The sequence below is a fragment of the Ursus americanus genome, chromosome 1 (genome assembly GCF_024610735.1).
Source record: "Ursus americanus isolate L20-20 chromosome 1, mUrsAme1.1.p, whole genome shotgun sequence".
Taxonomy (NCBI): domain Eukaryota; kingdom Metazoa; phylum Chordata; class Mammalia; order Carnivora; family Ursidae; genus Ursus; species Ursus americanus.
In genome coordinates, this window is record NC_142127.1 from 31554068 (window position 1) to 31578722 (window position 24655).

Genomic DNA, 24655 nt, shown 5'->3' on the forward strand with positions numbered 1-24655 from the left:
TTGGAGGTAAGGTTTTTAGGAGGTAATTAAGGTTAAAGGAGGTCATAAATGTTGGGGTCCTGATCCAATAGGATTGGTGGCTTTTTAAGAAGAGGAAGATATCTACCCCTCTCTCACCCACTCTGAAGAAAGGCCATGTGATCACGCAGCGAGCAGGTGGCCATTTATAATCCAAGAAGAGAGGTCTCACCAGGAACACAGTGGGCTGGCACCTTGATCTTGCACTTCCATTTTCCAGAACTGTAACAAATAAATGTCTGTGGTGTGGGCCACCCAGGTACGGCAGCCTCGGCAGACCAAGACGGGTGCTTTCATTGTCTCCTGAGAAAGCTCTCACCACCCAAGAAGCAGGGCAACATGCATAGAAGTAAAGGCGGAGATGAAACACGGAACAGGAGTGTGAGGGGAGTCAGGAAGTAGCTGGGGTCATGGGAAGGACTAGTAAGGGTACAGACCTGGGGAGATGGGGGTCACACTCTGGCTCAGCAAACAGAGGCATGGCCATGATGTTCAGCTTTCATGCACCTGGGACACACACCATCCACAGGAAGTGTTTGTTACGGCAAGATAGTGTCGTGGTGAAGAGCGTGGGATTGCAGAGCCAGATTGCCCTGCCTGAGTTCTAATCTAGCATCTTCCATGGGATCCTGAGGAAAATATCTGGTTCCTTAGCTGAAAAAGGGGAACTTGATGGGACTTAACCTACTGAATATGTTTGTGATGGGGACTGAGTTACTATACAAGCCATTAGAACCGTGCCTGGCACAGATTGTGCAATTTTAGTTTAACTATGACTTTGACGGTAGGGTTGACCATATACTGATCTAGTTTTCATTTCCACTGTGGAATGCCTTTCACAAATTCTATTTCACTGTCCATGGAAGAAAGGCACTAAGGATTCCACTCTAAAGAAACAAAATCTGAAAAGAAAACAAACGAACAATCCCAAAGAGTGAGTTGGTTTTGCCAATCCTGAGATTTTTTGTTTTAGGGTTCATTAGAATTTGTCCTGTGCTCCCAAGGGGGTCGGAGACAAAAAGTTTTAGAATCCACTGTTAGGGAATACTTTCAAACAGGTTGTTTAGACTCCTCCTAAATTCCTATTTTCAACATGAGATAAATAATGGGTTCTCCATCTTCACCTAAAGTGCTATCATAAATACCTCCTGACTTAATTTTGTAATCTCCCGAGGGTTCATTTCATTTTGTAACTGTTCTTTCTTCATTTATTTCAAACTTTATTTCATTTTCACTTTTCCAGTAAGTTCGACAAATGAGGACCTCACAGACAGAAAGTACAAATCTCTAACAATGCCAGCACATTTTATAACAGATTGGGGGCCATTCAGGTTCAGACGGGAAGGATATTTTCCCCTTCTGGCCTTCTAACAGTCACAGAAATCTAAGTCATTGTACAAAACTAAAACGATGACTGGTCACCATCGCTCTTCCCCGATCACCGTGAATGGACTCCAGCTTCTAGGATCACTTGGAAATTCCTTTTGCACCATCCTTATTATAGCCCAGGAACGTCGTGGAACATTGGTGGCTATTGCATTGGTGTACCTGGCTGCATATCAGAATGTTTACCACCAACCCAGCATTTTCTGCTCAGTTAATGTTGGTGGAAATCACACTCAGACACTGTGCATCCTGTCTCCCTCTGCTAGATTGTAAACTCTCAGGACAAAGATTTTCTTAGTTATTATCTTCCAGGCCTAAAAAATTCTAGACACATAGTAAGTACCCAAAGATATGTGGCCAATGAAAGAATGACGTAAACAAAAATTGAGGCGATTTAAGAGAGAATGCTAATGTCAAAATAATCCATCAAGAAAGAGGATATGAAGCTTTCAGAGTTTCAGGAGTCTTAAGGGAATGAGGTGGGTTCTTTTTTTTTTTTTTTTATTCCTTTTAATAAAAAATAATTCCCTGGGTTACTTCTAAATTTATACTTAAGGCACATTTTCTAAAAGACCAGAATCTTCCAAGCAACTATTCCTAGAAAAGATTAATAGAAGTGAGAGAGACACAATTAAAGTCTTACTCAAAGTTTGAAAATCACCTTCTAGTATTTAAGGAGGCATTAATCATGGTCATTAATCAATAGAAAGGAATGTTCACAGAATGCTTAGAATGTTTGCAGACGCAAAAAGTCAGAGGAGAAAAGGCAGGCATACATGCCCAGTGCTGAAGACAAACTTTTTCTTTTTGGTTTAACAAATTAAAGCCACTGGAAAAGAACAATTCACTAGAGGGAAACATTACTGTACAACGTATAAAATACTGCCAAGGTCAGCAGAACCTCGGCTGTGTGTGTGCGTTTCTGTGCCCGTCATTGCTGAAAAACGAGTTTCTTGCAAGCCTGATTTAGGTATTAAGCCTAGAAGTTACTCAATACCAAGGATTAGGAAAGTACTTTTATTTCTTTTACTGCTTACTGACAAGAATGAGTTACATTTTTGGTAATTCCTCGTGATTTCTAAATTTTTACATAATGCTATCCTATTATGTCAATGCTCTTTAATTTGTTTATTCATGCCAGCTCCTCTGGTTTTCCCCTTGGTTTGTGCTTCTGAGAATTATTTCCAAGCAAGGAATGATACCTCAAAGATTGCTAAAGGCATTTTTTTTTAAAGCCACAAGGATGCAGTTTTTGTAGGACATAACTTAGCCACAAGGATGCAGTTTTTATAGGACATAACTTAGCTATGTAGAAAGAATAGCTGAGTTTTGCAGTCCTACGTGGAGTCTCTTTGGACATTTATGTAAGAGTTTTAGCTAAAGACCGTGAACCAACTGGGTTTATGGGGACCCAAGCCAGTCTTGATTCAAAGCTATTCCATGCTTACACCTTCAGGTCACTGGAGCAGCTTATATTGTCCTCCTGTGTTATTTAGAGATGCTGCCATCAACAAGGCCTTTTTTTTTTTCTCCCTTCCCTGTAATTGTTAATAGCTAGGTCCTGGGCCAGCCACACAATTGGCCTCTGTGAACAAGAACATGCAATCCAAGGTGGATGCCTGGGTTAGGAATGGAGGCTGGGTGTGGGGGGTGGGGCGGGGGGCCAAGGGTAGGAAAGCAAACCAGGCCTGAGCTTGCATCACACTGTCTCACTACTAGAGTTCAAGGAATTTCCGTACTTTCTACAATTTTAAAATTCTTTCCTTTTTTGACCTTTTTTTTTTTTTTAAAGATTTTTTATTTATTTGACAGAGAGAGGCAGCCAGCGAGAGAGGGAACACAAGCAGGGGGAGTGGGAGAGGAAGAAGCAGGCTCCCAGCGGAGGAGCCCGATGTGGGACTCGATCCCAGAACGCCGGGATCACGCCCCGAGCCGAAGGCAGACGCCTAACGACTGCGCCACCCAGGCGCCCCTCCTTTTATAATCTTATGCAGTACCATAGATCTTTTTGTCTATGATCAAATCTCTTAGTCCGCTAATACTCCATTTTCTTCTTGTGATTTGAAATCACCATGAAAACCTCTTATCTATGCAGATTTCTCTTTCCCCAAGAAACTTTCACTAGTGGCGAGAATCAGAAAATTCCAAAGTGTACTACTAGGTTCAAGAAAAACGTGAGGCCAGATGCTCTCATCCTCTCTATTAAAGAACAGAATCAAACAACTAAATCAGGAAGTAGGTAATAAAGGACAAATCACATTTAGACAAAGACATGGTTACTTTTTTATTTGAAGGAAAAAAAAGTATGTTTTAATAAATACTGCGGAAACATTGACCAAACAAACATACAAAGTGACTTCAACATTTAAAAAACTGCAACGGAAGTTCTGCTTTATAACAGTTATAACTTATTTTCTCTTTACAATATTTAAATACAGAAAGCACTTGCCAGCTATCTTGTAACACTGCCCAAAGCATAATGCTGCAGCAATCAAAGCATATTATGTTGGTAAAACGTCTGTATTTCGTGGGAAATGACTGGAATGGTATTTTCTTGCAGAGACAAAACAAAGTGCTTGTAAGACGAAGAACTGAGTGTTGTAATGACCTTAATCTCCTCTCCTGCCACAATTTAATGGGAGCACAGCTTCAACACTTCAAAAATGAAGCTTATCACTGGAAAGAAAGCTCGTTTTCAACAAGCGCCAACAATAAACAGGTCAGATCTGGTTTCTTCTCTGAAAGAGGCTCTAAAAGGAACTGGTCAAAAAATATCTGTAAACTATTTTAAATGCTGATGACTTTATGTAACAACAGCAATCAAGTACCGGACACGGGCCTCGGCTGAATCCGGGTAAGTGAGGTTTAGCAATCGCTCTCTGGAAACGCCCTAGGAGAGCGTCGGGACTGACATCACACACTCTTCCTCTAAGGATTCTCTAAAGCTTAGGTAAGAGGGTCCTTCTCTTATCGATGCTCTTTTAAAGAAAGTGAAATAGACCAAGAGATCATCAGATGCTGTCAACTTCGGAGCTTCATCCCAAATAACAGGCCTTTTGCTTTGTACTTTTGGTAACTGAATTCTAGACAGCTTTATTCACAAACTGTGCTTTCTGCTACTATCCCTTCATTATCTCTTCAGGCGAAAACAGTACCTACGTTATTTCCCCCCCTCGGATCATTTTACGACGTCAAACCAAGACACCTCTTATTTGACTTTGCGTGTTCATCAATGATGGCAAAAGAAATCACACACCCTCTTTTCTAAACAGCGCACAAAAATATTACACTGAGCAATTTACCACTTTTTAATGACAATCACAATGATGAACAGAACCATCAGACTGAATAAAAATGGACACCTTTTTTCTGGTTGTTCCATTTGATCTTGGCAGTGCTGGTCTGCTCATCCTGCAAGGCTCCACAGGCCGTTCTCCAGAACCACCTGGATCAGCTCTCTTCAGGAAGGCAAGACTTCAAAAAGCCTCACCAACTTTTCCTCTGGACATCCCATGGGTCCTGATACAATTTCCATTTTAATGATGAGCTAGGAGGAAATTAGATCACATCCTCTAGAAAACTAAACGCTAAGGTCACAGTGCCAGTTCCCCAAGGAGGACGGTGTATTAATATATACTTTCTTTGTAAAGGAGATTAAAACATTTAAAAATCAAATCAAAGTAGAGATCCATGAATAGATTGTAACAAAGAAAACAAAACGCAAGCACCGTTCAGAGCGTGATTCTTCTTCCGGGAGGTCCCGTATTCCTCCCTATCTACCTCCAGCCCATGCGAATCTCTCTTTTTTGGCATATTTTTCAAGTCACACTTCCAAACTCTTCCATGTGTTCACGTCACCGCCTGTTCTACATGCCGAACCTAAGGACAGGGTTCCAAAAGATGAGCATCTTTTCAAATACGTCCTAAGCCTCCAGACTGCGTGACTTTGGCTGTGCACTTCGTTCAGAGTTCACCTTTCTGCTCTGTGGTTTGTGTTCTTTACACGACACTTCCTTGTCCTCACTGAAGAGAACGGGGACTCACATCACAGTGCAACTCTTCGCTTTGTCCTTTCGTAAGTCCGTAGCAACCGCAGAGAGTTCTGGTCTGCTGGCCATGTGCGAGATCCGCTTTGTGGCCCTCTGTGATTTGTTGCGCTTAACGTTTTTATTTGTCTTGTTTACACACGCCAAGGTGGCGACGTGAAAAATGTCTCTGACGCTGTTTTCTGACTGTAAAGCTGAGCATTCGATGTAAGTGGCTGCTCCAATCTGTTTGGCCATGTTTGCGCCCTGAGAAGCAAAAGAATGCATCGTAATCAGCAAGAAGTCTTGGGGGAAAGTTATACAGTGTCTTCCCGATACTGCAAAATAAAGTGTAGTGCAAAATGTTTCTAGTATCTTAATTCTATTTCCCAAGTGCTGCTACAAAAAAAAAAAAAAAAGAAAAAAAAATCCTCCCCGTTTTACATAATAAATTTTAATAACAAATGATTTCATAAGTATCTGCAGTCAAGACTCAGGCCTAAGATGTCTGATTATCATCACTCAATAGATAGTGCTTGACTTCCCAGAGGCGCGGAAGTCTGATTTTTGAGTGTAAACGGTGCTCGAAGCCAGTCAATAGGGTGTTTAACGGATGGAATTTAGAATCAATTTTGAGACGTATGGCCAAAATAAAGTGAGGAAAGGGATAACACTGTTACGGCATCTAGAACTTTGGGAAACACAAAATGCAGACTTTCTAAACATGGACCAGACAACTGGTGTAGACGGTAATAAGCACGTGTGCATCAAAACGACTTATTTAAGTAACTAGATTTGTATTAACTAGACATGTAAGACAAAGATGACCGCAGTATTTAAAATGATGAATACAAAGGAAAATTCTAGCTAATGCAACTTGAACTCTCTTCAGAATGCGGGCTTAAGTTTTAGGAGAAGGGACGTCTGAAACCGATCCCCCTCCCTTCTAGATACTTGGGGAAACGCCTGCAGAAACGACGGATCTCCGGAAGACAGTTTCAAGGAGCGCCCTGCTCTACTGGCAATGTCCTTCTGAAGCACTTTATTGTACTGCTGAGTGTCAAGTACGATTCACTCTCTCACAGTGACTACCAAGTTGACCACGCTCTCCCTTGGATCTATTTAACTTTAACCCCAGTGAGAGCAGCAGAGATGTACAAAGGGTAGAATGTGCTCCACTGTTCACACACTCGGTCATCAACCATCACGTGATCACCCTACTGAGGGACAGAGCACTGCACACTTCCAAAGATGTTTCCCAAACTCGTCTTGTTTATGCATACACATATATCCTTATTAATCCTTATAAGTAAAGGGCTAAAAAAATATTGGAAAGCTTTTAGAGGGTCAGGCATCAAAGCACCATCCAAATCTCAGCCACACCCTGCCCAGATCACTCTGCAGTCTTCAGAATCTGAGCTACGGGCTGTCACCAGGGGCTGAGATGCCTGCTGTGAAGGCACGGGCACACCACCGCCAGCCCTTTCCTCCGTGTTTCCAGATGTCACCATCCCCACACGTGGCGCTCCTTCTGCATCTTCCTCAAGAGCCTTCAACCTGGAGCTGACCACCCGCGGAGCCTTTAGAAAAGCGGCCACTTTTAGTCTGAGTGATTTTCTACGTCCGTCATTCTTCACGAAAGCCACATTTGCACCCTGACAACATACATACCTGATCATAGGACACTGGTGTCTGTCTGTGATTTGAGAGCTCCACTAACGTACTAACATCTGTCCGAAGGTCAGATTTGCAGCCAACCAAGAGCATTTTGGTGTTGGGGCAAAACTCCTGGATTTCACCTTTCCACTGTGGGGGTGGGGAGAGAGAAGAAAGATGAAAAATTAACAAAGCACAGGCATCTGTACGTTGGTAAACAATTCCTCCACTGGCCAACACTGGGAATGGGACCCAAAAGAACATTTTAAAGAAAGTGTCACTTCAGATGAAGAAGCAAATTTGCATTTATCTTTCAGTATCTTTCAGATATTAAGTTTTACTACTTAAAAAAAAGATTTATTTATTTGTCAGAGAGAGCAAGCGAGCGCACAAGCAGGGGGAGTGACAGGCGGAGGGAGAAGCAGACCCCCTGCTGAGCAGGGAGCCCAATGTGGGACTTAGTCCCAGGATCCCGGGATCACGACCTGAGCCGAAGGCAGATGCTTCACTGACGGAGCCACTCAGAAGCCCCAAGTTTTATTTTCTTTAACATCTTATTTGAGGGAGAGCGAGAGAGCAAGTAGGAGTGGGGGGAGGTGCAGAGTAGGGGGAGAGGTAGAGGTTGAGGGAGGAGGAGAAGCAGGCTCCCCGCTGAGCATGGAGCCTGAGGATGGACTTGATCCCAGAACCCTGGAATCATGACCTGAGCTGAAGGCAGATGCTTAACCGAATGAGCCACCTAGGCACCCCAAAGTTTTACTACTTTTTAAAGTGGGCCCATTTGGGAACACTTATGTATATTATTATCTATTCTCCCTCTCTGTGACTCAGTATCTGTCCCTACTGCAAGAGACTGGCTGGGTGTTGTCAGAAGGTAGCTTCAATAATTTCTTAATTATTGGGGTATCTCTGAAAGATAAAAGTGCCTTAGGAATAATTATATATTCTAACAAGTGACTATCCCCTCAGATATGTTGAGCTGGAACTTCCCAGCATGGAAGGCTGAGAATAAGGCAGGGCCAACACAAGCACAGGCACACATCCACGAATCCCATCAATAATGACTGAACAGCCACCATGGGCTGAAATTCCTAATGAGACTTCAGGGGCGGGAGACAATGTTAATAAACAGAATGCCCTGCCCTTAAGGAACCTCCATTCAAGTGACTGAATCAACACCGACCCTGACATTTACAAAGGCCCATCTTTTGGGCTCTCAGGAAGGCATCTGGTCCTATAGCGGATACTCCCTTCAGTTAGTTTTAAATTACGTAAGTTGTTTAATGTTTCAATTTAGTCCAACTTGGCTAGTTGTTGCGTGACCGAATGAGAATTATCAGACCCTCCAGAAATGCCTAGCAGGGAATTCCAACTGTCCTCTTGAAGAGCAAACAGCTGACTTCTTGCGGCTTCATTTCCTCAACCCTGAGATGACCATCAGGATGGGAGTCAGGGACTCAGAGTGCTCCTAGGAGAGCTCTGACTCCTGGGCTGGGGGCACTGGAGGGCCGAGATCAGGACCAGGCTGGCTCTCCCAGCCCACGTGCACAAATATGCATCAACTGCTCTCCCAGGTACTGTGGTTGTTACAAAGGTGATTAAGACACAGCTGTGGGAGTCACAGAGGAGCAGGTTGACAAAGCCATGTATGGTAATACTCGTAAGAGGGACATCCTGCAGGAGTCATTTAAAACACCACTAGCGGGGACATCTCCAGATGCGGCAGACCGAAGGAACCAATACACTTTCCACTTGAGCCTAATTTACCCACCAACTGCCTCCTTTCCTTCCTCTCCTCCAGTTATTTAGAAGCATCCACCATTGGCTAGATGGCACTGGAGTAGCAACTGGAAGATGAACTGAGGGGAAAAAAAAAATCTATCCTGCTTTATGTCACTCTAAACTCTTTGGTATTCAAGGACTTAAAGAGTCAATCAAGACAAACCATAGCACGGGTTATCATGAGCCTTAAACTTCACACAAATGTAAAACACATTCATTAATATCTCTAAGGCCAAAGTCACTATTCATTAGGTCTCAGAAGACAAAAGCAAAATAAAACAAGAGCGAGGCTTTTCATCATAAATTATGCATAACCTGATACTCCATCAAGTAAAGACTCCAGTAAACAAGCCATCTCTTTCATCTACAGACAAGCAGTAGACATGTCGTTATGCTGTTCTTCAGCTGTGTAATGACTCTGGCCTCCCTCTGCACGTCTAGCAATTGTTTACAAGCCTTGAAGACAGGAAAGGTGTATTCCCGCCCGAATCTGACAAACATCAGCATTATTTGTGTTAGGTAACACATTACTGAAAATTGAACGGAGTTAAAAAGAGCCTTTGATCTTCTAAGAAATTCCTATTTCATTGAGCTAACTGTGTTTGTCATGTCTCGTAAGGAGACAGGGGTGAGGGGGGAATACATCACTTTCAAATCCTAATTTCATAGCGACACGTAAGACAAGCAGTCACATATAATAGGGACATGCAAACTAGTGAAAACACGCAAGATAATGAAAACACTACCTCGCTCTCCACCACATCCTCTGCCTAAGCCTCAGTGCATGGGGAAGGGGGGGCCGCTCTACAGCAGGGTCTGATTCTGAAACCTCACAGCACTCAGGCCAGGACTGAGAAAACAGCTAGTGCCTAATACATGCTGACCCACGGACACACATACGCCTTCTGTGACTACCAGGAGGCTTAGTCCTAGGTTGGTGGAGGCCCAGGAACACTCCCCCCTCCCCCTGGCCTCCCCAGGACCTGTGACCCACCTGCAACAGGCCCCCTTCCTCCTGATGTCCCCCTGGTTCCAGCCTGAACTTGCTCAGTGCCCTCCTGCACTTACAGACCCTCATGCACCCCCAGAAACTAGGTATGTTATTTACCACCTGCTTACAACTACTGTTTTTATTACTCTGTGATCTCTCTCTGACCACAGTTCACTCTGTCTAATGTCTGGAAAGACACCTGCACTCCTCCTGTAATAGTTCTATTGCTAATAAAGAACATTACCAAAGCACAGTTTCTTTATTAAAATGGCAATTATTGAGGCCAAATGTAAACCTGGGAGCTAAGGCGCAAACTACGAGGGAAATGAAGGATGGAAAAAAGAAAACACGTGCTTGAGAGTAATCAAATATAATTATTTTTAGCTGCACCATTTCCACCCAAAGGATAAACACAGAGGCTTTTTACAGGGTATATTGTTTCTTAAAATGAAAAACTCTTAGGTTCATCATCAAAACTTGGGACATGTATGTGGGGAAACCCTATTATGGGATGGGAGTGGCTTGGGTTTTTTCCAATTTTTTTTTTTTAAGATTTTATTTATTTGACAGAGAGAGAGAGACAGCCAGCGAGAGAGGGAACACAGACAGGGTGAGTGGGAGAGGAAGAAGCAGGCTCCCAGCGGAAGAGCCTGATGTGGGGCTCGATCCCAGGACTCCAGGATCACGCCCTGAGCTGAAAGCAGACGCTTAATGACGGAGCCACCCAGGCGCCCCTTTTTTCTAATGTTTTAATTACACAATACACAGCATAGGGTAGTAAGTAGAGTGTTGGAGCTCCCCAGCCAGCCCCCCCATGTCTGTTTCCCACACACGGGCCAGGACTGAACCGGGCTATCCTCCCCAGCACTTGCCTTTTTTAGGACGCTGTCCAGAGTCTCTGGCCTGCTGATGTCAAAGCAAACCAGCACAGCGTCTGAATCCGGGTAGGAGAGGGGCCGGACGTTGTCATAGTAAGGAGAACCTGAGAAGAAACAAAGATACACCCATTTGCAGATACAACTTTCATGTATCCGTCATACATGAACTCCACCCTTCTGAGTTAGAGCCCTTGAATATCACACGGCCCCATTCCCACCTCCTCTAACTCTCGGAAAGGAATGCAAACCAGCAAAAGCCCAGAGGTAATATACTCCATTTCTACCAGAAGACAAGGAAGCCTCACTGGTATGTGTCTCAAATTCAGGAGGAGGAGCCAGAACCTTAAGGTGAAATGTGCACAGCTTGGAGCCCCCCACGGTACCGGGCAACGTGCAGAGCAGAACCCACAGTCAGGTGTTCTGGGGCGTAAATCCACCTCCACCCCTGAAGGCGGGGGGGCTAGGTAGATTTAGGGCTGTGTGTCTCTGATTCTTTACTGTAAAATGAAGACAACAACAGTTCTTACGTACTCACCTGGGATTAATGAACCCTGGCAGTGACTGGCATTTAGTAAGGGATTCTAAGTATCGACTATGGCTATGGTTGCGTTGTTGCTGTTACAGGCTGCATGGAAGCAAACATCATAAATGGAGCTACTTCTTGGGAAAGAGACGAGAACTCAGAATCTCTCTGACACTAGGATGGGATGAGTGGGCGAGGGAGGAAAGGGCCAGCTCTGCAAAGAGAACTGAAGCAAACACAAGAGCCACCCTATGGCAAAGTTACAAGTTTGGATAAGCCACTGATCTTCGAGCTTGCTTAAACTTACATTCAAACCCTATATGGACTCTCTTCCTGTTACAACCAAAGAAAGTAATAAATGCCACATTGGATGATGTCCCTTTTTTACACAGTTCCATCTCAGAGAGGGAAGGATCTCAGACCGAGTTCAATCCAGGGTACCCGAAAGGTTCAAGCCAGCAGTCAATTAATACAATCCCAGAACCATCTCATCGTTTAGAAAATTTCTTCTACTCCTTTAAGAATCCCAAATGATGGGCAATTACAGGAAGTCAGTTTTCATAAAATGGTATGACTATAAAATGAAACACAGCTTGCCAATGTTATTTGTTCTTTAAGAAAGTCATTTTCCGTATTCCGTACACTATTGTTTCACACGCCATCACATGAAAATCATTTCACATGTGTACCTATTTGGGTCCAGAAGAGAGAGAGAAAATCTAAAGCTACCAAAGTTGTTTTGAAACCCAATTCATTTTGACATCACCTCCCATTTCCAGCAGGAAAACATGACATGTTGTCCCCTGAGAAATCAAAACCCCCATTGTCAAAGTCAGCAGGAGAGAAAGACTGAAGAAGTTTTTAAAATAATCCTTTGCGATTCTATCAAAACAACATTTTTCAGGAGGCTGCTCTGGAGACCTGTGAGTTCCTATAGCCAGGGTGCATCGTCCCTACTCACAGTATATCCTGGGTCCCTAGCATTCACGACGCGACCCCATGAACACTGTGGCCTTCTCACTAGCTGCTTTCAGGATGGATGTGACAACTTACAGCTAGCTGTGTCTATAAGCAAGGAAGACAGGAATGTTCTAGGAACCAGGAAGAAATCTAAGCCAGAATTTTTCACGAGCTACAGGAGCTCCCTACACACATCTGGAATCAGGACTCTGGTGTAACAGAGACTGACAACTGAAAGACATTTTCAGGGGCGCCTGGGTGGCACAGCGGTTAAGCGTCTGCCTTCGGCTCAGGGCGTGATCCCGGCGTTATGGGATCGAGCCCCACATCAGGCTCCTCCGCTATGAGCCTGCTTCTTCCTCTCCCACTCCCCCTGCTTGTGTTCCCTCTCTCGCTGGCTGTCTCTATCTCTGTCGAATAAAAAAAAAAAAAAAAGACATTTTCAAAAAGCTTAAAGGGTTTGGAGTTTTAAAAAAATCAAGCCGTTTTAAATATTAAGGCATACTGGAATGAAGTGCTCTCTGAAAATGACAAGTTGTGACTGCTTTTTTAGCCACTTGAAGAAATCTGAGGTCAAGAGAATAATTCACAAACAGCTCACTAATTTAAACATTTTTGAGAGGTCTCAGAAATGAGATGGCTTATCACTGTTTCTGGGTATTATGGTTATTTCTGTATTTGTTCTGTGAAGTTCCATTGCAACTTCTCTCGCTTCTGGATCCGAAGTCTAACTTTGATACGGCTTCTTCTGTAAACATTTAGGAAGTCTCTTGCCAAACAGAGTCAGAAAATTCCAGACTGCAGAGTGGAAATCCAAACACGTACACTACTATGACTTCCTCTGCTCTTCCAAGTTGGCAAGATAGGACATGACCCCAAACCCATAAAGTACAGCTCTCCAATAATCCCAGTGCTCAGGAGCCCAACAAGGCCTCAGAGATCCTTCTTGGAAATGCACTCACATTACAAAACACAACTAACTCACTGTGGCTACTTTGCAGCCTCAATCAGACCTGAACTCCGGAGAAAAGGCCAACTCCAGGTGCTTTCAGGACAGGAAGTAGGACTGGATAAGAGTACCCCACCATGGATCCCAGAGCTAAGAGTACTCTACATAACAATGGAGACCATCTTTGCCCAATACAAAATTGGGGAAAGACACCTGGGGCATTACCAAGGTGCTAAAATAGAAAAATTAACACTGGGATTACTGGTAAATCTAGAGGAATGGTTTCAGCACTCAGGTCACCACGTGGCTGCAGAGAATACCCCTCCCTCCCTTTGGGGACTGGGCTTCTCTCCCCCAGTTTATGGCCACAGAGAGGATCTGGCTTTGTCCTCAAGGCTGGAAGGAGACCCCTTACTACTATCAAGTGAGCTGCCTTCTGCGCTTAGCAGGTACACCCATAGAGCCGCAAAATGCAGACACTGGGCTGACTTGAAAATGGAAACATTTGCAACTGAACCCAAATTCTTACGGAGGTCTGTTTCTGCTTTTGTTTTTATTTGGCTTAATACTTTGAGGAAATTACATTTGTATGTAAAAGTTCCTGAGAAGGAAACCACCTTGCCTGGTGAGGTAGAGAGGTAATTGTTAAGAGCTTTAACAAGATCTAATTAGAAATGCCACTTTGATCCTGTCTTATTACTTTCGCTAATGATCTGCACTTTTAGATCAACAAGTGTCCAAAGGTGGTAATAAAACTGATCCCCACATTTATTAGCTGTAAGCATAATTTGTCTAACCACTAACTACAAGAGTAATTTGTCATTAAAAATAAAAAGGCCATTTGTTCATTTTATTTTTTGATAGGGTTAAGGTGAAACTTGTTTTGGATTGAAAAATCTGTCTCTACTGTTTTGTAGTAAAGAAAAAAAAGCACTATAGAATTAGAGAACTGTTCTACCAGGAAAAACTCATAACAATTCATCAGCTAAGCAGGGCCTTCAGTTAAAAAAAAAATCCAGTGTAATTTGACAGTGTCCACTCTGTGTTTAAGCACTCTGAATTCTTCCCTATTCTTCCCATAAAGCCCGTGTTACTGCACGAAGGAAGTAAGAAAAGCAAAGCTGGACAGTGCAGGGTGTAATCACTGGCATGCGTGGGATAAGTCACCAGCCCAGGAAGAACGAAGCGGAATTCCAGGAATGCCCCTGGGAAGTGACAAGCCACGTGGGCAGGCAGAAGTGACACCAAAGGAAGGAGCTGAAAGTAAGCCGACGAAATGGACAATGTCTGCCTCGAACTCCTACTTCCCTCCAGAAAAGTCTTCAAACATTCCAGGAAGCCAAACAGCAAAAAATTTAACTTCTGTAGGTTTAAGAGATGCACATGAAAAAGCTTCCAGGGTAAGTGTAGGACTGAACCCGACCACAGGAAGGGCTTCCACATTCCCTGTAAGGAAGGAAGTACTGAACTGGGGATGAACAAGGGCCTCATTCAGTTAGCCCAGGTACTGAGCTTCGCTTGTCAAATACCACTCTTTCTCAGCATGGGAATTCCCAGATGCTGCATTTCTGTTCCACTCCATGAAACTCTAAGCACACAGCACGCTGGTTCCAAAGTCCTTTCTAATTCACCTGTCAGAGCATCAAAGGAAAAACTCCAGGAAACTCTGTATTGTAAAGAAACAACTACAGCACTATGCAAAATGTGTCCGTCCCCCGCCCAATACAGTCAGAGAGCATTGCTGGGCAGACCGGAATCAGCGAGCATTTGGGGTTCTCAGAGTTCCTCAAGCTTGGCAAACATCAGCAAAGTTCTAAAAGGCTTTTGAAACTTCAGGTCTAACCATCTTTGTCTTCAAGATCATTAATTCCGGGTGACAGCAGTATTTCCAGCCCAAGAATAGTCACAAAGTGCCTCACCCAGAAACTAATTCTGCAGACACATAGCTGCTTGCTTCAGTCATCCTTGCACGAAGATAGAACATACCATATATGTCCATAATTAAATGTATATGTAAGAAGATTCATGCCCAAAAGCCAGGCTTTATGGAACCTTTTGCAAAACCAGTTCAAACACTGAGGCTTTATAGGAGCTTGAGAGCTGCAAACCCTTCTAGCCGAGTATTTCAGAAACTAACTCCCTTTCCTTGAACTTGAAACAGGGATTCCCTGTCCCCACATAAGAAATTCCTACCAAGAACAATAAAATTGGGAATACTGCATAATTTTGTCAGAGAAAATATATTAACCTTTGGTATTTTTAGTGGCCAGCAAGAGAACATCTGTAGGAAACAGCAGCTAACACGTGAGCCTGTATGAGCGGCCAATTTATTACCAGATTCCATTTCCTCATGCCATCTCTACTGAGAGTGAAAGCTTCGAATCAGCAATAATCTCAAGAATGTGAATCAAGCCTGGGCAGAACTTTTGTGTCTGGCTTAGTACAAAACTCTGTTCCCAAGAAGTGCGCACTGTAAGCGCCATGCCCATAAAAATGCAACAAACATTCCCAGGGAGGCCATTTCCTTTGTTTCTTTAGAAGTTCAGATTAATTGGAATTATGAACAGATTTTATGAAAATTTGAGGGCATTTCTGTGTTGCTATAAAAATACAATCAATATTTTCAATTTCTGGGGGCAATGCAGGCACATAGTTGGAGAGAAAGTCAAAGAGGCAGACATGATTGCTATTTTTTGAGCTTTAAATAAAGCTTTCACTTTAAACTCCTAATCTTATTGAGATACTTTAAAAAAAAACAGGAGACTCAAAATATATTACTTGGAAGTAGAACCATGGTAGGTCACAGAACTTTGGGGATAAGCGTAGATGGGTATTTTCAAAATTACATTATCATTCTGTAAAAGATTGAAGATTTTGTGTTTTATATCCTACTTAAGCATCTGATTCCTTGGAGAGAAGGCCCATGAGTGACTTCACCTTGCCACATGCTGTGTCATCAGGCTCATTTTTCAAAACCAACGTGCACAACACCTGATAGAACTTCTGAGGCAGCTGACATTCCATGCCAATGAAACTTCTGTTTTGTCAAGGGGATCTCTGGGTAAAGTTGCCAATATACAGGAACCGAAATGTTTAAAGGGCGTCGGAAAATGGCTAAGGCACAACGCTTTCATTTGCCACTGCCCACCAGGCACGAGGAGCTAATCGGAGAAACGACTGCTCCTTGGTGCCGGATCTACATGCAGGAACTGATGAGTAACCAATCTGGGCATCTCACTGAAATGCTCATTTAGCAAGAAACCAGGTTGGTGGGAAACACATGACAAAATGAGATTTTTAAAAAGGTCTAGAAGTAGATATGCACTTAGGGAATTCATATCTTTTTTTTTTTTCCCTAATGCATGGTGGACAAGTCTCCAAGTATAGTTTTATGTATTGCTTACTGAAAATCACCATACAAACTCAGAGCGCTCTAGTTTTGCCTTAATCTGCATCTCTTACAGGGTATCAGGGTGAAAACTGAGTCGAGCCTAGTTTTGAAACTCTAAGCTACTCAGGATCACGACCACCTTAAAATCTAATTGGTTTTCTGCACTTTTGCCCCTGATATTCCCATCACAAGTCTTCCTGCTTCTCTGGCTTCTTTGTAAATTCTTGCCCTCTTCCTTTCTCTAAAGAGATTAATTTAGGTGAGAATTCTTCAACTTTCAGGATCTTGTTTTCACTCATAGTCATTAAATGTAGGCATGTTTTTTCAAGTGGGAGGGCTGTTAAAGACATAAGAACTGAGTCAACTTCTAGAGATAAGGAAGGAATTGTGGTGGGTTTCAATGAGAATGAGTCACCAGTCAGGGGGCTTGGGCTGGCCCTGTGGCCTTCAACTATTCTTTGGGTCTTCTTGCTGTGAGGTGAATTTGGCTTTAGAATCTCTGGACTCACCCTCCTATAAACAAGGACTAAGATGGGGGGGCATGAGTACCCTGAGGGCAGGAACTACTTTGCCCCATCCCCTCCCTTGGTCCCACAGCATCCAGCAGAATTCCTGCATACAAAGTACCTTAAAAAACATTTACTGGTTTTATAATCATTTCTACAGGTCTTGCCTTGATATGTTAATTTACATGTTAAATCACAAAAAAAAAGGGACCAGTGAACTCTTTTGAAGCTGCTTTTCTGGATTAATCATATACTAATCCCCAACACTGCTGAAACACTTGGATCCCTGTTAAACATTTCAGTTCAGTGCTTGTCATGAAGACAATTCTTCAAATGTGATGGGTAAGGTACAAATACAATATGCATTGACTCCTCCAAAGTCGGGCCAAGGGTAATTGAGTCTTCTTTCTTCTCTTTTCCTTTAAGCGTAAGATTTAAACAATACTACATTCTCTGTTAATTATGCTAAAAATTAACACCGAAGTGCTAACTTTAGCACCCATGGATTAAAGCAGCTTGTATCATGACAAGATTCAAGAGTGCTCATGAGGCAATAGCATAGTTATTGTGGGGGAATTTTAGCAGCTGAATTGAGTATTTTATAACTAATAATATGCCTTAAATAAAGCATGCATTAACTTGCACTGGTTAAAAGCTGGCATGAATGATTATTACTCCCTAAAAATCACGTGTGCTGAAATTACACCGCAATCAAATCACTTAGGAAAAGATATGGTGATCTTTAAGTGACTAAGTTTCTATTATTAGAAACTTAAGCGTTTGGCTTCATGCTACGAACTGCTTCTGTGCTTGGCCAATGTGGCACATTCTGAAATCCAAGATATTAGAACTACTTTGGTCTCACTTATCACTTCAAAATGTTGAAACCATTACCCACTGTTTTGCAGGAACTCAGAGTGCATCTGACAATCCTTAGGAGCATTTCTGCAACTAGTAATAAAAATGCTCACCTTAACAAGGAAAAGGCAGTATTTCTCATTAAAGCCCAGAGGATGACAGATCTGTATCCAAAGACTACCTTTAACTATCCCCCTCTTAGAGGATTTACAGTGGCAATATTTAAAAGAAGGTTTTGTTTACTCTGAGGGGGCGGCTGGAATAACTTCAAGAAGCTATAAGACATCAAATGGCAAATTGCCATTTGTGGTTGCTTTAATTGGTGCGTGCCTTGAGGGTGGGAAGGAGGATGTGTTTCCTACCAAACGAGGCATGAGCTAGGGACTACTGACTAGGGAAATACATGGCAACCAGGTGGAACGGGGCCCTTGGGTACAAGAACCGGACAAAATGAGCTCAACGTAGGTGGAATATCAGGTAAGCTAGGCAGGGAGAGCTTCCTTCTCCCCAGTCCCTGCCTCACTAGGGCTATATGACTCTTGGGGCAAGACTATAAATTAACACCGCATCTCTAAGGCCTAGCAGAGGAGGGCCTGTTCATAGTGGGTGTGGAAAGAAAGGAGGGGAAGAGAGAGAGAGAGAGTGGAAAGAACTGTTAAGTACTGTGCCCTAAAAAAGTGGGGAATGAATTGGTGCAAAGAGGCCCCACATATCCTAGTTCCACTTGATGTTCTTTCCTACACCCAAAGTAGCAATTTTGCCTATGCACTAACTGCATGACTGCTGGGGGAAAAAGGAGACCCCTGATGAGACGCTGTCCAAGTACAGAAGCCACAGACGACAACTACTTCTGGCTCCTAAATGTTTGCCCCTCTGCTAGAAGGCTAGACGGGATGCGAATACCACGCAAAGGACAACGTTTACGCCCTCTCTTTCTACCTAAGAGAAGTTAGGCATACCTCATTTTTCTTATTAATCGTCAACTTCCACAAAGTTCTAGAAGGGGGAAATTTAGGACTTTAGAGACTTTGGCTTGAATGTTCTCTCCAGAGTTAAATTATTAGCAGTTGGAAAAAATAAACATATCAAGAGGCATCAGTCATATGCAATTATTTTCACAACCTGAACCAAACAAATGTCTTAGTGGGCAAAGAAAATGTCAAGTATTTGTCAAAAAATAATCCTGTTCAGAAATTTGTTATGAAAACCTTGAGATGAAGTAGAAAAATGTTTGGTACTTGATACGATTAGCCACTGATGCAATGGCTCTTGCTAGATGTTTTTCACTCAAGGATGATAAACCATTTTTGGTGGAAACAATCTATTCTTAGAATTTAACAAGTGCTTGGTGACCGTGCTTAATTAACTAACGTTTCACCTCCCCAACACCATAACAGGGTTCTAACTAATTCCCTTATGTCTTTCCCCCCCCCCCCCCATTTGTATAAATCTAAATTCCAACTAAGATTGCATTACCGGATAATTCTGCAGTGTGGTGTTTTCTTAATCACGGTTTTTTCAAACCTTTATTATTTTAGTTAAACATGCATAGGTTTTGTTTCATTAAATAAAAATACCAGTGATTATTTCACTACAGACTTCATTTCAGGTGATTATCTTTAATCTGATGCAAGGCAGTGTTTATAAAGTTGCCATTCTTTGTGCACAGGTAATTCAGTGGTAATAAATGTCAGGGAATCTTATCTCCTTGGAAACTATGCATATGATTATTCATTTGTTCATTTAACACATTTTACTCGGTGACTACCGCGTACAAGGGGTGATGTTACGGGGCAGGACTACAAACTCGCGGGCATGGATTACATATTTGAGAATATCTGAAGTGCTTTATCTGCACACATGAAGCATAGTCTCCAACTGTAAACTGACCACATTTTGTTTTCTAGCCTTTGAAAAAACAATGTGCCTCTTTTCTCCTAAAAAAAAAGCCAATTTAGCCCTTTGGTCGCCTCATCTAAAATCTCCATTGGTGGTCCTGTGACTCATGAAGCAGGACCCAAGGGAGGCATAACCAGCATTCCTGTAAGCCCCACCATGCCCTCTCCCTACCCAAGTGAGTCTCCTTCCTAAGTCCACCAGGAAGGGTGGCACTGTTCAGAATGGGGCTTGCTGTGTAGGTGGTGAAAACCCCAGCATGGGATGCTAGATCCACTGGGACTGACAGCTGGAGCCCACAGAGGTCCTGGGAAACAAAGGACTTGCCTGCCTGGTGTACAAAGGCCAAGAAGCATAGAGCTGGGAGAGGTCCTGCACATTGTCTAGCTCTGTATCTTCTTTTCAGATGATGAGACGAGACTCTGGGAGGTAGGGATTTGCACACAGAAATCACAGAATCACTGGTAACCAGCAGCTAAGATCTAAACACGGTTTTTTGTTTGTTTAATCAACAATGGATCAGAATTACAGATCCCATGCCTAAATAATTCTTATCAAGAATTAGGTCCGAACAGGCTGCGGAGGGGCGGCTAAGTACTGACACGAATTATTGGTACCATACCAGCTGTCCTGCACGCCAGGCGTAACAAATATCAGGATATGTCTGGGTATTAGAGCCCATTAAGTAATAGGCTATGTAACAATTCCCATAATAGGAACTACTGAAATAAGAAAACACTGCAATTGGGTCTATCCACACCTTCCCTGTAGCCGCGAGACTGCGTGCACACCCCGGTACAAACACTGTGAGGTTCCGGTTTGGCAGCCCTTGGCAAGCTTGCGGAAGAGCCTGACTCTCCACCTTGGGGCAGGGGACAAAATCAGCGCCTCTCACTGCAACACTCTGAGCATCTGGCACCGGCCTTGGAGAGGCGCTCGTGCGAGCCTTCTCCTTTGCCTTTGTGCAGGGACTGCCTCTGGCGACCCTGTCAGTCTGGTCCCTTCCTTGTGCTCGCTAATTCCCTGTGCCCCCCCCCCCCCCCGCGGGGGCTCCAGAGGTTAAAACCAAGGGCTGTGGGAAGCTCGCACAGCCCAGAAGCACCTCCACGAGGCCACTCCCAGCTGGGCGCAGGTCCGCCTCGCGGGCCTCCCTGCCTGACAGCAACGCCTGCGTGTTGGCACTTGCGCGCTCGTCCTCGCTAGTTTCACCGGGATTTGGCTCCTTTCACCCGCGGCAGCCCAACTCCCTGCTAAGCTCCCAGACCTAAGCCCAAGGGCCTTCACCCGGCCTTCCCGGTGGCTCCTCCTCCTGCAGAGGCGACACCCTTCTGGGAAATGCGATTCCTCCCCTCCCCCCTCCGACCCTCCCAGCACTGCAGAGTGTGAGCGGGGAAGGGTGGGGGGGGGGAACGGGTACCAGCCCCAGATTCCAGGTGGAGCCTCCCACCCTCACCGCGCCTGACCCAGCCCAGATCCCTAATAGCCGCGTGCTGGGAACCTCCCCCGCGGGGTACCCGTCCTCTCTACCACCGCGCGCAGGTAGGTGGGTGGGCGCAGAGAAGGCGATAACCCGGCCTTGAACCCCAGACCCTTGAAAATAATTCACCACGACGCCAATAATTCAACTGGACAGGAAGGTCAAAGGCGAAGAGTGCTGCCCGCGGCCTTGCAGGCTGGCGGAGGGTGATGCAATGGGGGGGTCAGGAGAGAACGGCGAGGGCCGGGGTTGGGGGGGGCTGCGGCGTGATCACTGGGGGCGGCGAGGGGTGTCGGATCTGCAGATCCGCACCGAGGCTGCGCAGGGCGGCGGGCGGCAGGACACGAGGGCCGGCGACCGCTCTGCCGAGTGGTGCCCGCGCCACCAGCGCATTCCTCGCTGTAGGCGTCACGAGCGTCGCGGCTGCTCGCGCTCACGTTGCTCTCCCCCCAAGCGCTGAACACACACGTAACTGCGTCGCTTCAGGGATTTTCTCCCACCTCCCACCGCTCCCGCTGCGCTCCCCGCCTCTCCGACAATCATCAGGTTAGCTCCTGGAAGGGCGCCGGCCACGAGCCAGGTCGTTCTGAGGCGGCGCACGCATCCCCCCCCCCACATCGGGCCACCTTGGCACCCCACAGGCGACTCGGGAACGACCCCCCGCCCCCGGGCCAACCGCTCCCCGGCCACCTGGCCACAAGCGGCTCCACTGCGGGGTCACCCGGCGGGCACACAGCGCCCTTCTCTCCCCACTCCCATTGCCCCCTACCCATTGTCGTCCCCCACCCCCACCCAGAAGGGACCGCGGGAATCCCTCGGCAGAGCCAAAGTTAACCCAGGGGCGCAGACTGCCCTGGTGGCGCGCGGCTGGGTGCTTGGGAGCGTGCCACGCGCGGGGTCCCGAGCCCCGCCACGCACCCTGGTGCTGCTGGAAACCCGCCCCAAGCGCCACGCGGTCCGATGACTCTCTTACCCGAGGTGTCCCACAGGCTCAACTCTATTCTTTGTGTGTCGATTTCAAAACTGGCCGTGTAATTCTCAAACACTGTAGGGACGTAATTCTGGACAAACAAAATGGACAGAGGAAGGAAAGAGGGCAAAGAGGTTATCTAAAATGCACGACACCCGTACAACACCCTCTGAAAATCGCTTCCTCACTCCCCAATAAAAAAAAAAAAAAATCCCACACACCAGACCCGCGGACCCTTTCCGAAACCCCGGACTCACCCACCACCCGCACCACCCAGCTCTGCAAGACGCGAGGATCCAAACCCCCCAACCCGGGGTTCCGCACACACGACCGAACAAGTTTCACAGGCTAACAGTAGAATGTGCAGACTCGTCCCCTAAACGCTTCCAGCTCACTTTCCCTTTCAGGGCAGTCTCACCAGGCGGAAAGTAGTAAGAAAGACTGCTTAGAAAAAGAAAATCGGGTGAAGGGGGAAAAGCGAGGAGAAGCCCAACCCGAGACGGGGGATTCCCGCGGGCCGACCCCCTCCCTCGTCCAAGCCCCTGCCCGCCACACTCACCTCGGGGAAGCAGTCTTTAGCGAAGACATGTAGCAGCGCAGTTTTCCCACACTGACTGTCTCCCACTACTACTATCTTGCATTTCACGTTCTGATTAGGATCCATGATAGATTTACTAGATAATTTCTGGCTGGCTCTTCTCTCCTTCATTGATCTTGCCTTATTTTCTCTTGGAACAGGAATTTTCTCTTAAGAGGAAAAAAATATATATTTCTCTCTCTATAAAAAGCAGATATAAAAATACAACGCAAAACTGGTGGGAACTCCTGAAGCGCAGCGCAGACGAGGGGCTAGAGGAGCAGGCTCGTTACTCCCCTCCAACTGAAGTTTTCTGCCTGACTCCACACCGCGCTTCCCAAGTCCAATTCCGATCCGACTGCTTTGTTTCACGCTCTCTGCGCGGCTTTATAGGCCCGGCCTTCCAATCCTCTTTCTCAATGAGAGAAGGAAACTGATCCGCCTCCTCCCCTTTTATGGAGCCTGGGAGCAAGCGCTGTCTCGTTTCTTGCCGAAAATGTAAACAGTGCGCCCTCTAGGGTGACCATGTGGGATCTATTTCCAGACTAAGTCTGGGACAACTTGAAGACCCCAACTATGCTTTGCTGATGCATGGGACTGTAAGTCCAGGAGGAGGTGGGAAACGGAATGTCTGTGCATATCGATTTTTATTAGGATTCCTTTAAAAACGTTTTAATAAGGGATGCTGCAGATAAGCCTCATGAACATTTGTGAAAGCAAAAATATTTCTCACCCAAGTTAAGACAGTTAAAAAAACATAGGAAGCAAATCTTGGGTTAGAAAGGGTTAAGTGGTTGTATTTTTTTTTTTTTTTTTTTTTAGAAAGAAATGGTTTCTATCACGTATATAGGCCATGGAACAATAGCTAAGCCAGGCTATTTCAGATGCGGGAACTGGCTTGTCTGGGTCACAGCAACACACTGGCTTCTGAAACCTGTCAGTTTCAGTCACTCAGGAGAAGGCAGAGAGGTTTTGAGGAGTGGGTAGAGGAGGTGGGAGCAGAGAGAAAAGAAAAGCAGAAGATGCTTATAACTGAGTGCAAAAGCCATTGTAAACCCAGCCCTATTGCACTAGGAACCCAAACTCGCAAGGCAGCCATTGGCCCTGTTGCAATGAGGACACTGGGTAGGAGGGTATCTGCTCCTGCCCTGGTTTCCTCTATCTGTAGCCTCCCCTTACCTAGAATCAAAGATGTACCCAGAAAACACAAATACGCTTAGTTGAAAGTGCAGGTACAACTCTCTTCTTCCTCTCCCCCTCATTTTCACACCCATCCCCCTACCCACCCACCCCAAAAGTCTAAAAGAGGAGCAAAAATGGCCATGCATTTGTTCTCTTTGCCCTATCAGAAGTCCTTCTTTCCTCATCTTCATCTCCTGTGCTTCAAATGGAAAGATTTCAACTATTAAACCGTAGTAAGGACATTGACCAAAAATCTTACAGGCACCCCTATGGAGACTTCTAGGCTTGTAAATGAGAAGGTGAGGTGAAAACCCAGAACGTTCAGGGTGCCTGGGTGGCTCAGTCGATTAAGCGTCTGTCTATGGCTTAGGTCATGATCCCGGGGTCCTGGGCTGAAGCCTGGTGTTGGGCTCCCTGTTCAGCAGGGAGTCTGCTTCTCAATCTCCCTCTGTCCCTCCCCCTCCCCCACTTGTGCTCTCTCTCTCTCTCTCTCTCTCTCTCTCTCGCGCGCGCGCGCGCTTTCTCTCTCAAATAAATAAACATTTTTTTAAAAAAAGAAAACCCAGAACATTCAGTATGGGGAATGAAAAGACACTTAAAGGGGGTTAAAAGCACAGATGTAAGCATTGG

General features: G+C 45.1%; 1 protein-coding gene across 1 annotated transcript; it reads right to left on the reverse strand.

Moving 5' to 3' along the window:
- Positions 1 to 3675: 3675 nt before the first annotated feature.
- RND3 (Rho family GTPase 3) lies at positions 3676 to 23221 on the reverse strand. The gene is made up of 5 exons (XM_045782115.2): positions 22826 to 23221; positions 22270 to 22357; positions 10731 to 10840; positions 7101 to 7235; positions 3676 to 5696 (listed from the first exon to the last, which is right to left on the reverse strand). Exons 1-5 carry the CDS (start codon positions 22973 to 22975, stop codon positions 5445 to 5447), a joined length of 735 nt encoding a protein of 244 aa, XP_045638071.1. The 5' UTR covers positions 22976 to 23221; the 3' UTR covers positions 3676 to 5444.
- Between the last annotated feature and the right edge of the window lie 1434 nt (positions 23222 to 24655).

Bases quoted from the DNA above. Each gene is read 5' to 3' on its own strand.
- RND3 (XM_045782115.2), bottom strand. From the start codon at position 22,975: ATGAAGGAGAGAAGAGCCAGCCAGAAATTATCTAGTAAATCTATCATG. The intron at 10,841-22,269 runs GTAAGAGAGTCA...GTTTCTTCTCAG, and splicing joins GAGCCTGTGGGACACCTCGG to GTTCTCCTTACTATGACAAC. The intron at 5,697-7,100 runs GTATGTATGTTG...TTTGCTTCTCAG, and splicing joins CACCAGTGTCCTATGATCAG to GGCGCAAACATGGCCAAACA.